The sequence below is a fragment of the Scylla paramamosain genome, chromosome 5 (genome assembly GCF_035594125.1).
Source record: "Scylla paramamosain isolate STU-SP2022 chromosome 5, ASM3559412v1, whole genome shotgun sequence".
NCBI lineage: Eukaryota > Metazoa > Arthropoda > Malacostraca > Decapoda > Portunidae > Scylla > Scylla paramamosain.
Genome location: NC_087155.1, coordinates 9,094,192 through 9,107,431, shown reverse-complemented (window position 1 = coordinate 9,107,431; position 13,240 = coordinate 9,094,192). Strand labels below are relative to the sequence as shown.

General features: G+C 37.4%; 1 protein-coding gene across 4 annotated transcripts; it reads left to right on the top strand.

Annotated features, from left to right (window-relative positions):
- The first annotated feature begins 12 nt into the window (after positions 1-12).
- On the top strand, positions 13-8,574 carry LOC135100492 (E3 ubiquitin-protein ligase parkin-like). 4 transcript variants are annotated; one of them, XM_064003454.1, is made up of 7 exons: positions 212-457; positions 2,763-2,909; positions 3,765-3,950; positions 4,216-4,509; positions 4,692-4,895; positions 6,943-7,110; positions 7,658-8,574. In XM_064003454.1, exons 3-7 carry the CDS (start codon positions 3,819-3,821, stop codon positions 8,477-8,479), a joined length of 1,620 nt encoding a protein of 539 aa, XP_063859524.1. In that variant the 5' UTR covers positions 212-457; positions 2,763-2,909; positions 3,765-3,818; the 3' UTR covers positions 8,480-8,574. The 4 variants fall into 4 exon arrangements, with proteins under 4 accessions (XP_063859523.1, XP_063859524.1, XP_063859522.1 ...); XM_064003453.1 differs by lacking the exons at positions 212-457; positions 2,763-2,909 and adding an exon at positions 13-143; XM_064003452.1 differs by lacking the exon at positions 2,763-2,909 and having other exon boundaries at positions 213-457.
- Positions 8,575-13,240: the final 4,666 nt, after the last annotated feature.

The window sequence follows — 13,240 nt, the reverse complement described above, 5'->3', positions numbered from 1 at the left end:
ATTGCAGCTGTGGTTGGAGTGAAGCGAGGGGGAGGGAGGGGAGGAGGAGGAGGACGAGGCAGGCGCAGCGGGATAGACAATCTTGAACGTTTACAGACGACCTACTTTTCATTCTTTGTGTCCTGAATTTCTGGAGGTTGAAGGTAAAACTATGCAGAATTTTGACCCAATGCAATGTTCCTTAGATGAATATTTCAATAATTACAGCACAATCTGGTGGTAACTGCAAAACAGATTTTGTAAACAAACGACGTGGAAACATATAGTGATTAATATTCACTAAAAAGGACTGTTTTCAGTCAGTTAAGGGCAACATGTTACGTCAGACTTGCAGTGAAGAGAACTTGACTGCGTCATTTCCAAATATCTACATCAATTTCTATAATTTGGCAGTCTGCCCTTAGTTGGTGTTCGTGGGGACCTGCCTATAGAGGAAAGTGTCCCTTCACTTGCTGAGGTGAGGGGCTGTTGAGAAGTTGATTTATGGAAAAAGCAGTTATATAAGCTACATAAACACAGATATTGAAAGCTGGGAGTGAAGTGCATAAGTTGTATATGGTGCTTTCGTTTGCTGTGTGGCAAACTAATGCCTTGCCTATACTGTTCTGTGATTGTTGGGAGTTAAATTGTCTATTTGCTGTCATTTCACGCTCATCCGCTGAAGTTTCAGAAAACTGGAAGACCAGTTTCCATTTTTAGAATTTGTAAGTCAACAAGGACTGTTTTTTTCGTTACTAAGTCTGCAGTGACCGAGAGTACTCAAAAATTATCTTGGCAACAGACAATCCTCATTATCCTCGTGGTCCTACTGCACTTAAGTTTTCCTGGTCAGGGGTTCAATCCCAGGCTGGCTAAGGGCTCTTTTAGTTAAATATTTATCATCCACTAATTACTGAAGCAAGCTTATCAATGCTGCCAAGAGGTGTTTGGAATGGGAAGGGTAACTGTGTAAGGAGCTGTCATGTATGGAGGCAGCAAGTGAGTGAGACGGGTGCCGGACAGATTCCCACCTGGACAATTTCCCCTCTGAGACAGTCCTCCCTGGGCACATTCCCACCCTGGACATATTTCCCTCTGGGCATTTTCCCCATGGACATCCCCTCCCTACATTCATTTACTTCTTTTCTTCCCTTGCCTCAGATGGTTGAGCTGCTGTTCCAGAACTTAAACTATCACTTAAATTATCATCTGCCAAAGTGGCTTTACATTGTTTATTGAGATGGCAGCAAACTGTTAACAGTTTGCTGTGAAAAAGAAATGAAAGACTTTGCTAGCATGCTTGATGGTTTAGCATTTCTATCCTTAGCTGATGTCATGAAGAGAATGGAACTCCTGAAAATGCAACTCCTGAAGGGCTAGAGGAACTAGCTAATTACTGCAATTTGACTTATGTATTTGAAAGTATTAGTTGTGCACAGCCATCACAGAATAATATTCTATCATTACAATTCTGGTGCCATCCACCCCTTTTTTCCTCCACAAACTTGGAATGTGCATAACATTACACAGGCAGGAGGGGCCTGTATAAACAACATGTGTGCGAGCTTGGTTGGCCAAAAACATCCATCTCTGTGGATTCTAAGTGATGCATTAAGGAAAGACTATGTTTTAGTGTCCCTTGCCTTGCTTCAACAAGAATGTGGTCAACCATGCCAAATGGTCCACAAGATAACATTAAGAATGGCTCTTCAAGATATACATTGCTAGACGAGATGGTCAGAAGACAGTAGCATAGTCTTTTGAAGGCTATGGGTTATGTACTGCATCTGGCCTTAGGATACAAAGGATGAAGGTGATGAATACTTTCCCCCTTATTGCTCTCATGATTTTAGTAGCTTTTTATTGTTTAATAAAACTTAACAAGTACTGCAGATAATCTGTTATCTTGCTTCAGATATATGAATGCATTCACAAATTTAACAAAAATCTTGAATAGAATAATGAGACCGGGATATCCAGGAGGGGAAATTGTACAGGGGGGACGTAGTGGTAGAATTGTCTAGGAAGAAAAGGTCCATAGGGAAGATGTCCTACACTCAAGTGAGACCAGTCACCTCCCCACAGTGTTTGCTCCTTACCAATGATGACTGTGCATTGAGTACTATGTTAAATTCAGTCCATAAAGGAGAGAGCAGAGATAATCCTCAATGTTCCTTGGCAGCTCAACTCTTTGATGTAGTAGGGTGTTGTGAGTCTTGCTTGGGTGTGAAGAATAAAGAGTCTTCCTTAAGTATTGTGGTAGGTAATTCTAGTATTGTGTGATCAAGGGGACTGATGCATAATGGCATCATATTACCATGTGGTGTTTTAATGAAGTAATTGAAATAGCCCATGCCAAAAGTATACATTACCTATTTCATCTTCATATAGTAATTTAGTTTTCCAAGTTATACATTGTATTTTTGTTCATATGTATCTGAAATCTGTGCCTAACTTTGCCTTACATTCATGCTGCAACCTGCAATACTTAGCCCACATCCAGGCTTTACCCACAAGACTTTTTCAGTTGTTGCCTCCACCTGCCATGCAGTGTCTGGAACTGGGAATGTTTTTGGTATAATATGCACACCTACACTGCATTTGAGAGATCCAGTCACATTTTGTCTACACAATATTAAAATATTCATTGGTATCAACGATAATTAGTGTCAGTATATCTAATACAGTACAGATCAACCATAAGATGACATTCTCATAGGTATTAAGCATGAATTTTCCCATTGGTAATTGATATCATAACCTTCCTGCTTGCCATACCTCAGCTGATGGGAAGAGCACTTCCCTCTTATGACCTACCCTGCAATGTCCCTGATATTTACACCTGTCCTACAACCACATGAAAGTAACTGTCCTCATGTGGCCTACCTTGACTAATTGTAAGATCTGCATATGCCTTACATCCATTACAGGTATGCATCCATCCCACATCAGTGTGTACATATTTTCATAGTTAAACCTGCACCCAAAAAAAAATTGCATTATAAGTCTGGATTTCCTCCACATTGCAGATATTCTAGGATTCACAACCACAGACTAGTCTGCTCAGCTGTGGTATATATATATATATATATATATATATATATATATATATATATATATATATATATATATATATATATATATATATATATATATATATATATATATATATATATATATAGATAGATATATGCAAAGAGCAGTGTTTTATTAATCCTAATGTGTTACAAGACCTTCAGTCAGTTATATGATGGCAGAATAGTCAAGGCCAACTAATGTCCACTTGGGCATTGGTGATCCCTTGTGACTTCGTTGCTAGTGGATTAGCGTTGTGAACTTTGAGTGTCCTGTCAGCTGTTTAATTCTTGAATGCTTCTTCCCATGGCTTTCTAAATTAATTTAACAAGTCTTTCAAGACATTGAAGCATTCAGTAGAAATATGTATATCTATACCTAAACATAATAATACAAGACAGACTTTTTTATTATAATTATCAAGCTCTTCATTACTGAAAGACATCTTCATGGCACAATTCTCAAACTCCTTCATTATGAAGGAATTTTGGACCTTTGAAAACAAAAATTTGTTTGTTTTTTTATTTGGATAAAAATCAATAGAAATTGCCACATTTCATTAATACAGGAGTCTCCATGTATTTTTGTTCTCTCTCTCTCTCTCTCTCTCTCTCTCTCTCTCTCTCTCTCTCTCTCTCTCTCTCTCTCTCTCTCTCTCTCTCTCTCTCTCTCTCTCTCTCTCTCTCTCTCTCTCATATGTCATATTTCAGCATCAAGGCTATGATACATCCAGAACCTTCACTTGATGTGGGGGACATTCTGCTATGCTCCAATATCTCCTTAATTTGTTTGGAGGGTTGTGGCACATCATCCTGACAATGTTTGGCCTTGGTCAAGCCAAGCCTGCTGTGTCCACTCAATTGGAAGTCTTTGTCAGGACCAACACTGGAGAGAAGGTACTCTTAGCCAGTCTCTCTCATCTATATATTGTGTTTCAGTGTCACCTTATTCATTAAGCTTCTCTCTCTCTCTCTCTCTCTCTCTCTCTCTCTCTCTCTCTCTCTCTCTCTCTCTCTCTCTCTCTCTCTCTCTCTGAAGGGGTGTGTCACTAATTTTAATTATATGTATTTCAGAATATATTTGATGATAATATTATTTTATATTTATATATTTTTACTTTTGTTTTCATGCCTTTATGCCTTAATAAGTAACATTTTGCAGGTGTCAGTCTGCCTTGATCCATCATGGACAGTACAACAAATAAAAACTACTCTGGCGCCCAAACTAAAACGCAACAGTCATGATATAAGGATCATCTTTGCTGGCAAAGAGCTCCCTGACAACATGGTCATCCAACAATGTGATCTTGGAAACCACAGTTTTCTTCATGCTGTAATAGTGGTAGCAAAAGAGGATGGTGCAGCTAATTCTACCTCAGATTCAGCTGGAAAGGGTACTACAATAAGTCACATAAATGAAATTTCAAACTCAACCAGTTCTCCAGCAGTTGAAAAAGTATGTAAAATATTACTTTTACTAAGCAATAATATTTGATTGTTGTACAGATGTGCACTGTGTTGTTATACACTAGAATACTGTACTTATATGACCTGTTGAATAGTCCTTCCTTTGAATATGCAAATTTATTTCTTGTGATTGCTTATGACTGTGAACGTAAAATGTATTTCTCTCTTCAGAAAATAGCAACAAGTAAAGAAATAGAAGATAAACCTCATTGCTCAACTAATGAAGTGTCTGAAAATTGTGCTATACAACCAACTGAAGTTAGGAACTGTCAAGATTTCCCATCAACCAAGACTGCCACCTTGCTGTGTGATGCCTCCACTGTCATGGCAATTCAGCTGACTGAAGCAGAACTGAAGGCTATTAATGAACTTAAAGTAAGTGAAAAGAATTACCTATTCTATGCAAATATTGGTAAGCCTTCTACTGTACACTATTGTTCTTGAAATCTAATTTCATGATTTTAGGATAGTACTTTTGTGAGAGGTGTTGCATGCAGATGACTTATGGTGGTTGTAGAAACTAAGGTTGAAACAAGCTAAGTTCAAAACAGAGAGAGAGAGAGAGAGAGAGAGAGAGAGAGAGAGAGAGAGAGAGAGAGAGAGAGAGAGAGAGAGAGAGAGAGAGAGAGAGAGAGAGAGAGAGAGAGAGAGAGAGAGAGAGAGAGAGAGAGAGAGAGAGAGAGAGGATTAATGTGCATAAGACAAAAGATATGATTTGGTATGACAGTGTTTGTTTTTAATAATTAACAATGTAGGGTCATGCAGAATCTGCAGAAATGATGTGCATCTTGACTGCCATGTAATGTACATTACATAGCCATCAAGATGCACATGTAAGTGCACAAGAGATGTGGTGAGATTAAAGCTATGTTGCAAAATACTGGAGTGTCTCAATGCAGGGACTTTTTTGTCTTCTGACATGGGGAGGGATGAAAATCAGCAACATATTATTATGTGAGCACTTGATCACACTACACCACACTGTTTTAATATATGCCATCACCATGGCATTACTATACTCCAATACTGTGGAACACAAAACTGACCCAACTCTCACCCATATTTCATAATTTTCTTATGAAATAAGATTTAATGGATGTGGTGTATTAAATACAGGGAGGTAAGTGACTTAGAAAAAAAATTCAGGTTCTCCTTTGTGTTTTGTTTTCAATAAATAGAATAATCAGATCTTGAAAAGGGCAGAGTGTCATTAAAAGGGCAGACCTAGCAACCATACTCTATTTAGAAGCATTCAACAAGAATTAGGTGTGTAAAAATAATATTTACAATCATGATTTACATTATGCACATTTAATATATTTTTTAAGCTGTTTTATTAGAAAATTCTAATGATGCAAAATTTAACAAATGACACCCTGTCCCCTCTATTCCAAAATGTGGGAGGGACAAGCCCCCACATCCCCCACCCAAATGATGCCCATATCTGAGTGTGTAACATGGAGAGGAGATGGGGAGAGAAATGAAAACAGATTGGCTGAGGTGGCCAGTATTTTAGTTAAAAAGAATTTTTCTCTTTATTTGGGTGGAGTGATTTGTGGAGGGGACAGTGTAGTGACAATTAAAGGTGGTTTGAGGGAACTCAGGGAACTGTGCCTTTATTGAGACTTTATTTGGGATCTCTTTTACACTCAAGAGACACCTGTATGTGAAGAGTGTGATGCCATAAAGTAGCAAAACTTAGTTCAGAAACAAGGATGAAGTATGTGGGGATAAAGCAGACTTAAGTGTGTATGATAGGATGAATATGTATGTATATGTAATAATGCTTTTAGTTCTTATATTTCAACTAAATTTGATGTATTATGGTAATGAAAATCAAGCTGTTAAAGATGGTATCAGAAGTATAGAGCATAGTAAGATGGATGTGCAACGCTACTGAGACTTAAACATGAATGTATCAATGAAATAATAAGGACATAAATATTTTGTTGGTTTTACTATGTAGGGAGAATAAATATTGAAAAAATATTCAGTGAAACATGTTTGTTATTGTTGTGTGAAAGTAAAGGACCTGTATGTAGACCACAAAAGATGGAATAAGATATGAAGGCATGATCTAGAACTGAGATTGTAACAAGTTCCATATAGCTAGGTACTTTGGTGAGCTGCCACTAGGTAAATTTGGATGATCTATATATACTTATCTTATACAATTATGGTAGTTACAATGATGTCCTAAAGCAATGTTCCTTAAATTCTGTGTGAGCTCAGCACCCATCTACTAAGATACATACAGTCTAATAATCCTTGAATTCAGGTACAGGTTACTCAGTATCTCATATAATTTACTTACAAGAACTATTTTCTATAATGGAAATGCAGCCAAGGGATGGCAAAAGAAGACAGGGGAGACTGGAAACTACATGTATAAGTGAGAAAATATCCTCATTTGGTTTTTCAGTCTGTGGATGGAAGCAATGAACGTCCATACTTCTATGTATATTGCAGTAAGCCATGCAACTCAGTGCAAGTGGGAAAGTTACGCGTCAGGTGTGCACTTTGCAAGCAGGGCACTCTGACTCTGCATCGGGATCCTTGCAATTGGCAAGATGTTCTCAAAGAGGGCCAGGTTTGAAACCATACTTGTCTTCTTTAATTTTATGGGCAAAATAGTTCAGTTTTTGTTATTATGAAAAATGTAGGTATATTTTTAGATGTGACATAATGCAAAATATTTTTAACAGTTATCAGATATACATCAGTGAGAAAACAAATACCAGTAAGTAGCATGCATGCTTGAATGAATACTATTGTATACTGCATTAACATTGTCCAGACATGTGTAAAAAAATAAAGACAGTAAGGCATAAAAGTATACATAATTATAAGAAAGTAAAATTAGAGACTGTGTGTGAATTGAGAGAACAGAGTTGAAATATATAGGTACATAGAAAGTAGTAGTTGTGCAATTGTCATTGTCACTTCTGGGAGTTTCCAGGGAGGAAAAGGTTGATTTTGTAGTGATAGTTAATTGTACATGAAAATTAGTCACTTCACAATAGTGCTTTGGCCAATGTCAATATATTCTGTAATTTAAATATATACAAACAGAAATCAAAACAGTCTATAATATTTGGTGTATGTAAACATTTCACTAATATATTATAATGCTTCAGATTTCTGGTACATGTGAAACTGTTGGCTGTAATGGAAATGTGGCCGAGTTCTTCTTCAAGTGCCGAGCTCATGAGACCAGTGGTGAAGATGACAGTTCAGTGGCCCTTTATCTTGTCCGGGCCAACCTGCCAGCCATCCCTTGCCTGGCTTGCACAGAGGTTTCTTCTCCAGTTGTAGTGTTTGAATGTGAAGATGCACATGTAATGTGTCTTGATTGCTTTGTCACATACTGTGTTTCTAGATTAAATGAAAGGCAGTTTACAAGAAATCTTGAAATAGGATATACCTTGCCCTGTCCTATTGGCTGCCAAGACTCGCTCATTCGTGAAGTACATCACTTCAAGTTGATGGGAGACAATAACTATGAGCGTTATCAGCGGTGGGGGGCAGAAGAAGCAGTACTGGCAGCTGGGGGAGTGCTGTGCCCTTATCCTGGGTGTGGGCAAGGTATCATTGCTGATGAAGACTGTCGCAGGGTAGTCTGTGTGGGTGGGTGTGGCTATGTGTTTTGCAAACTTTGCTTACAAGGATATCATATAGGAGAATGTGAGCCAGAGGGTGGAGGTGGGCCAAATTTTGTTGGAGGCAGTGGAACATTTGCTGTGGATCCTACCAGGGCAGCTGGTTCTCGATGGGATGAAGCATCTTCTCTGGCCATTCGTGTCACCACCAAACCCTGTCCTAAATGCCGCACACCAACAGAGCGTGATGGAGGATGCATGCACATGGTGTGCACCCGAAGCTCTTGCAATTTTCACTGGTGCTGGGTGTGTCAGACTGAATGGACACGGGAGTGCATGGGAGCTCATTGGTTTGGTTGAGTTGTAGGTCATATGCATGAAAGAAATGTAAAAATAAATCTTTTCCAAATACATATCTATTTGTAAATATTATAGTAAATATAATATAAAATTATGTTTGTAGACTCATTCATAAGGTTAATGCCTACTTCAAAAGCAGATTTTAGAAGTCTCCTTAAATATCAAGCTGAGATTCCACACAAAGGAGGAACCTAATCAAGATATACTTTGGCATATAAATGTAATTCCTCTTTAATAATCACATTAATTTATGCCTTCTTTCCCAGGTAATCTTGGACCATAGTTCACTATCCAGTCTGCAATCACCTCCCCTTCATTCTGAGGTGGTATGCATATCTAATGTACAAAGTAAACTGCAGTTACTTCACATTTTATGATCTCTTTCATTCTATCTGCATCTGCATCTGACACTTATACTTATTCCATATCATCGTTTCACCTTACAACTTCCTTTTTCAACCTCATTTTATTCATACACTTTTCCACTGAAGTGATAGACAGTGACGGCTGACCAAAAACCACTCAGGCTATGGTGATTACCCCTCTGGCCTAACTGGCAGCATTTCAGACTCATGTTTATGCTAAACATTTATCAAGGTTCAGTCTTCAATGATGATCTTTCATTGTCAATTTACCCCTCTTCCAGGTAAATGTCTCAGTGTTTCTATGATACTACAAAAGGGAAGCATGACTACTGTCTTTCAGATCCTTGCACACTGCTGTCACTGCTTGGTTCTCCTCAAGCCATCTATCACTGCATTTACTCTATCCTCTTGTAACCAATTCTTCCACTTGCTGCCTTTTTAAATTACTATTATCTTTCACTTCATCTCGGTTGTTTTATCCTGTTCTTATATGAGTGCATCAGGACCATAGGGGCTCAATCACCACCTCCCCAAATATGGAGTTACACATATCAAAAGAATTGGGAACTCTTCCTCCGTCTAGCTATGGCATTTGCAACACTGTTTTCCAGCTTCCATAGTAGCAAGTGGAGTCACAACTTATCAATTAGGGATCCAGGTGTTGTGTATGGTGGTTGAGGCAAGGGGTGCATTCATTCAGGCATCAGCCAGGCTCAAGTCCAGCAAGAGGGAGCCAGCCAGTGGGAATGTGATGCACAGCACATAACCATCTCTCGTGCAATCAGTATTTTTTCCTATAAGAAATGCATCACCTGGGACCAATCATTGTGCTGCTTACTAGCCTTCCTCATGCTTCCTCCCCCAGTCCTGCCCAAACCTTGTTCATACCCAATCTTTCCTCTGACTAACCATTGCCACCTGTTAATCCTTTGCCTTACCATCATTACTAACTCATTATTTTAATGACTTCCATCCAATATAGCATTCATTCTTCCTTCAATTTGTTGCTTTCTATTAACTGATATACTGTTGTACCAATATTAGTATTTTCTTCTATTTTTTTCAATACTCTGAGCCTATGATACTTTTCCTTCGTGTAGTTTATTGCATTATTATTATTATTATTATTATTATTATTATTATTATTATTATTATTATTATTATTATTATTATTATTGTTGTTGTTGTTATACTATGTTCTTTTTGCTGTTGTGATACCAGGAAGATGTTAAAACTTCATTATTTACTTCAAGTAAAACATTTTATTAAAATTTAAATCCCAGGTCATGCAAAAAAATGTACATAACCTTAAAGGGGGATTACATTTTATGTGCTAGCATGCATACACACCCAACAATTTTTTTTTAATTTTGAAAAAAAAAAATCTGAAGCACAGGGCTTTTGTCTGAAACTTAGTTGAAATTGATATCTTTCTTAGAAGTGGTGCTATTGTTGAAAAACTTTAGATGCAGTTTTCTCAATTTAAAAAAAAATGGCACTTGATCCCCTATGGTCCTGATGCCCTCATATATTCCTTGAATTTCTTTGAAGTACAGACTCTTATCAGTGTTTTATACCTCATCACAAGTTTAACCAAGATTTCATCTATTTTTTTTCACACTCGTTTCACCCTCATTATATAATCTATTTACACACTTTGATATTCCTTTTCTTGTCTGTATTTGGTGAGGAATATTCTCTTCAAAGGACTTCACACAAACTTCCTGTTTATGCCTAACTAGTCCTTCGAATCATTCATCTATTAGGAATTTCTTTAATTTACTTATCCACTTTCATGCCTTATGCTTATCCAGTGGCTCCTCTCCCATCCACTTAAATATATTTGATGCTTGTTGCTAAGAATTCTCTGAAGGGAATGGTTGTAACAGGTTTCATTTTTTTTCTTGTCTTCACATACCTTCCTTCATCTTCTTTACTACTTGCTTATTTCTCTCATAGATCACTTCTCTCTCTTCTCTCAAGCTACTGAAGGTCATCTCTCTTTCTGCCATTGTTTCTTTGTGGCCAGATTGTCTAAGATTCATTGATCCCTCAATTACTCAATATTTCACTCCATCTTTACTTGTTATACCTTAAAAAATATATATATGATTGTTTCCAAGAATAGGGTTCTAGGGCTCCACAATGCAGTAGTTGGCTACTGGAATGATTGTGATCACAGCAAGCTAAGATAGTAGGGATTTATGCTGTGGTCATATCAGGAAACAACTGTGTTCTATAACTGATTAGCCTTAGACACCTCATTATTCCAGAACCATAGCCACCAGTTTTTGCACCAGCATCAACTTGCACCACAACATCACATCCAAGTCTCCCAAAAGTATGGTACACAAGAGTTTTTCATTGCCCATGACAGGCCTGAGAGGTACTCTGTCAAATTTGGAATATATGTCAAGAAGAAATATTATGGGATTATAAACAAAACCAAAAGCTCAATAATAGATTATTCCATCACCCAAGCAGCTCTGAGTGCTTCCCATAACTGGACTTAATTCACAGGTGAGGGAGCTCAGTGACACTCACCAGTCATCCATAGAAACCAAGCTGGAAACAGACTAATGCTGCACCTGTCAATGCTTATCACCACATGGAGAATAGGAAAAATGGACGAGATTTAATGGGTTTCCAGCTCAGCACAACTCTCGGGTGGGACAAAAAAAAATATTTACAATAATAATAAATAAATAAATAAAATTAAAGGTATCTGGTATGCTACAGCATGCTATCTCTCATTACCCACCACTGGACTTGACACACCCAATCCATTACAACGCTGATAGCACAAACCAATTTTTATCAGTGCATTTGATTTGTAAGTCTAATTGATTTGTTTTATTAATTGCTGGATGCATACTTTTCATATATTTTCACTTTGATCCACAGAACATGAAGAGACTGTTTCTCAGGAATGACTAGCTACCATATTGTTTTATTCCTCAAAATATTAATCACAAATATATGAGTACAATCAATTAATCCTTGTTCATCTCTCTTCTCAATTTACACACAATTGTGGATCATCCTGGCAAATGGTCTTGACCAAAATAATTGTCTTTCAACACAACTATGGTCATTCTCATTCCTTTTGTGAACTTTGCATTTACCAACCACTTCATGTAATATTCCCTAAGTTACTTTGGCATTTATATTAATATTAACATTGCTTCTATACTTCCATATGTTTGTTCAACTCTTTCCTTCTAATTTTACAGAAAGCACATATACAGAAAACAAAATAGTTATTTCTTTACACCTTGCTTCCTTCTGAGATCCCTGCAAGGGATGCCTAAGGCTAAAATGCCTCAAGACATACTCAATATATGTAATATTTGTGCCACAGTGCCTATCATTAATATATTTCCTGAATGATGTCTCATTATTTTATTTACACAAAAAGTTGTCTCTCCCTGTCATCTAAACACTGTTTCATTTAAAAAAATTTCTTGAGCAGTTTGTTTTCATGTGTTCTTTGTATATCTACGCCACCTCAGGACTTATCCATTTCTCTCCTAAAACCCGCTCCACCACTCCCCTTATCTCTCTTATGTCTTTCAGTTACTATACCCTTCCACTGCTCTGATCCTTCACACTAGACACATTTCACAAGCACACATCTTTTCTCCCAAGCTGATCACTCATGTTATCATCCGTCTCTTGACAACTTAATTGAATTTCTCTCAAACCTGTCTATCCTTTTCCTTATCACCATTCTCATGAACTGATACATAAAAAGATGTAATGGTACTTTTTGTGCTTCACATAAGTTCTTACGAGAGTTCTTAAGATTATATTGTTGTGGAGTTTATTTCATTCTCTGACCCATTATTTCTCCTCTAATCTGCTTCTGAGATCATTATTAATCAATCATTTTTTTTACATAATATTCTTTCACCTTTCCATCAATGTCCAGCGATCTCCATCAGCATGAAAATAACATCCTCCATTATCTCTTTCACCACAACCTTCACCATATCCTGTCCCCGATGGTCCACCCTTCATGCCTTCCCATACACTGAACACACTCCTGCTTCCACCATAAAAAAAAATGTGTTGTGTCCAGTTTCATCACATCCGTTTTATTTTCAAGCTGCCTTTTATCACAATTATTATTATTATTTATTTTTTTTATCAGTCTACTTGAATTAGTTAATTGTTAATATATCTTTCGATGTAATCTGTCATGCTCTTGTAACACTATTCACTACCTCTCATCCCATCCATTTTAGATACTAATGGCACGAGCAACACAGGTTGGCATTGCTGTAAAACGTAAATGGTAAATTAACGTATCCCCTAAACCAATAAGACTGATTCCATGACTCTCTCTCTCTCTCTCTCTCTCTCTCTCTCGATAGGCAAGGATTCGCACCAAGCT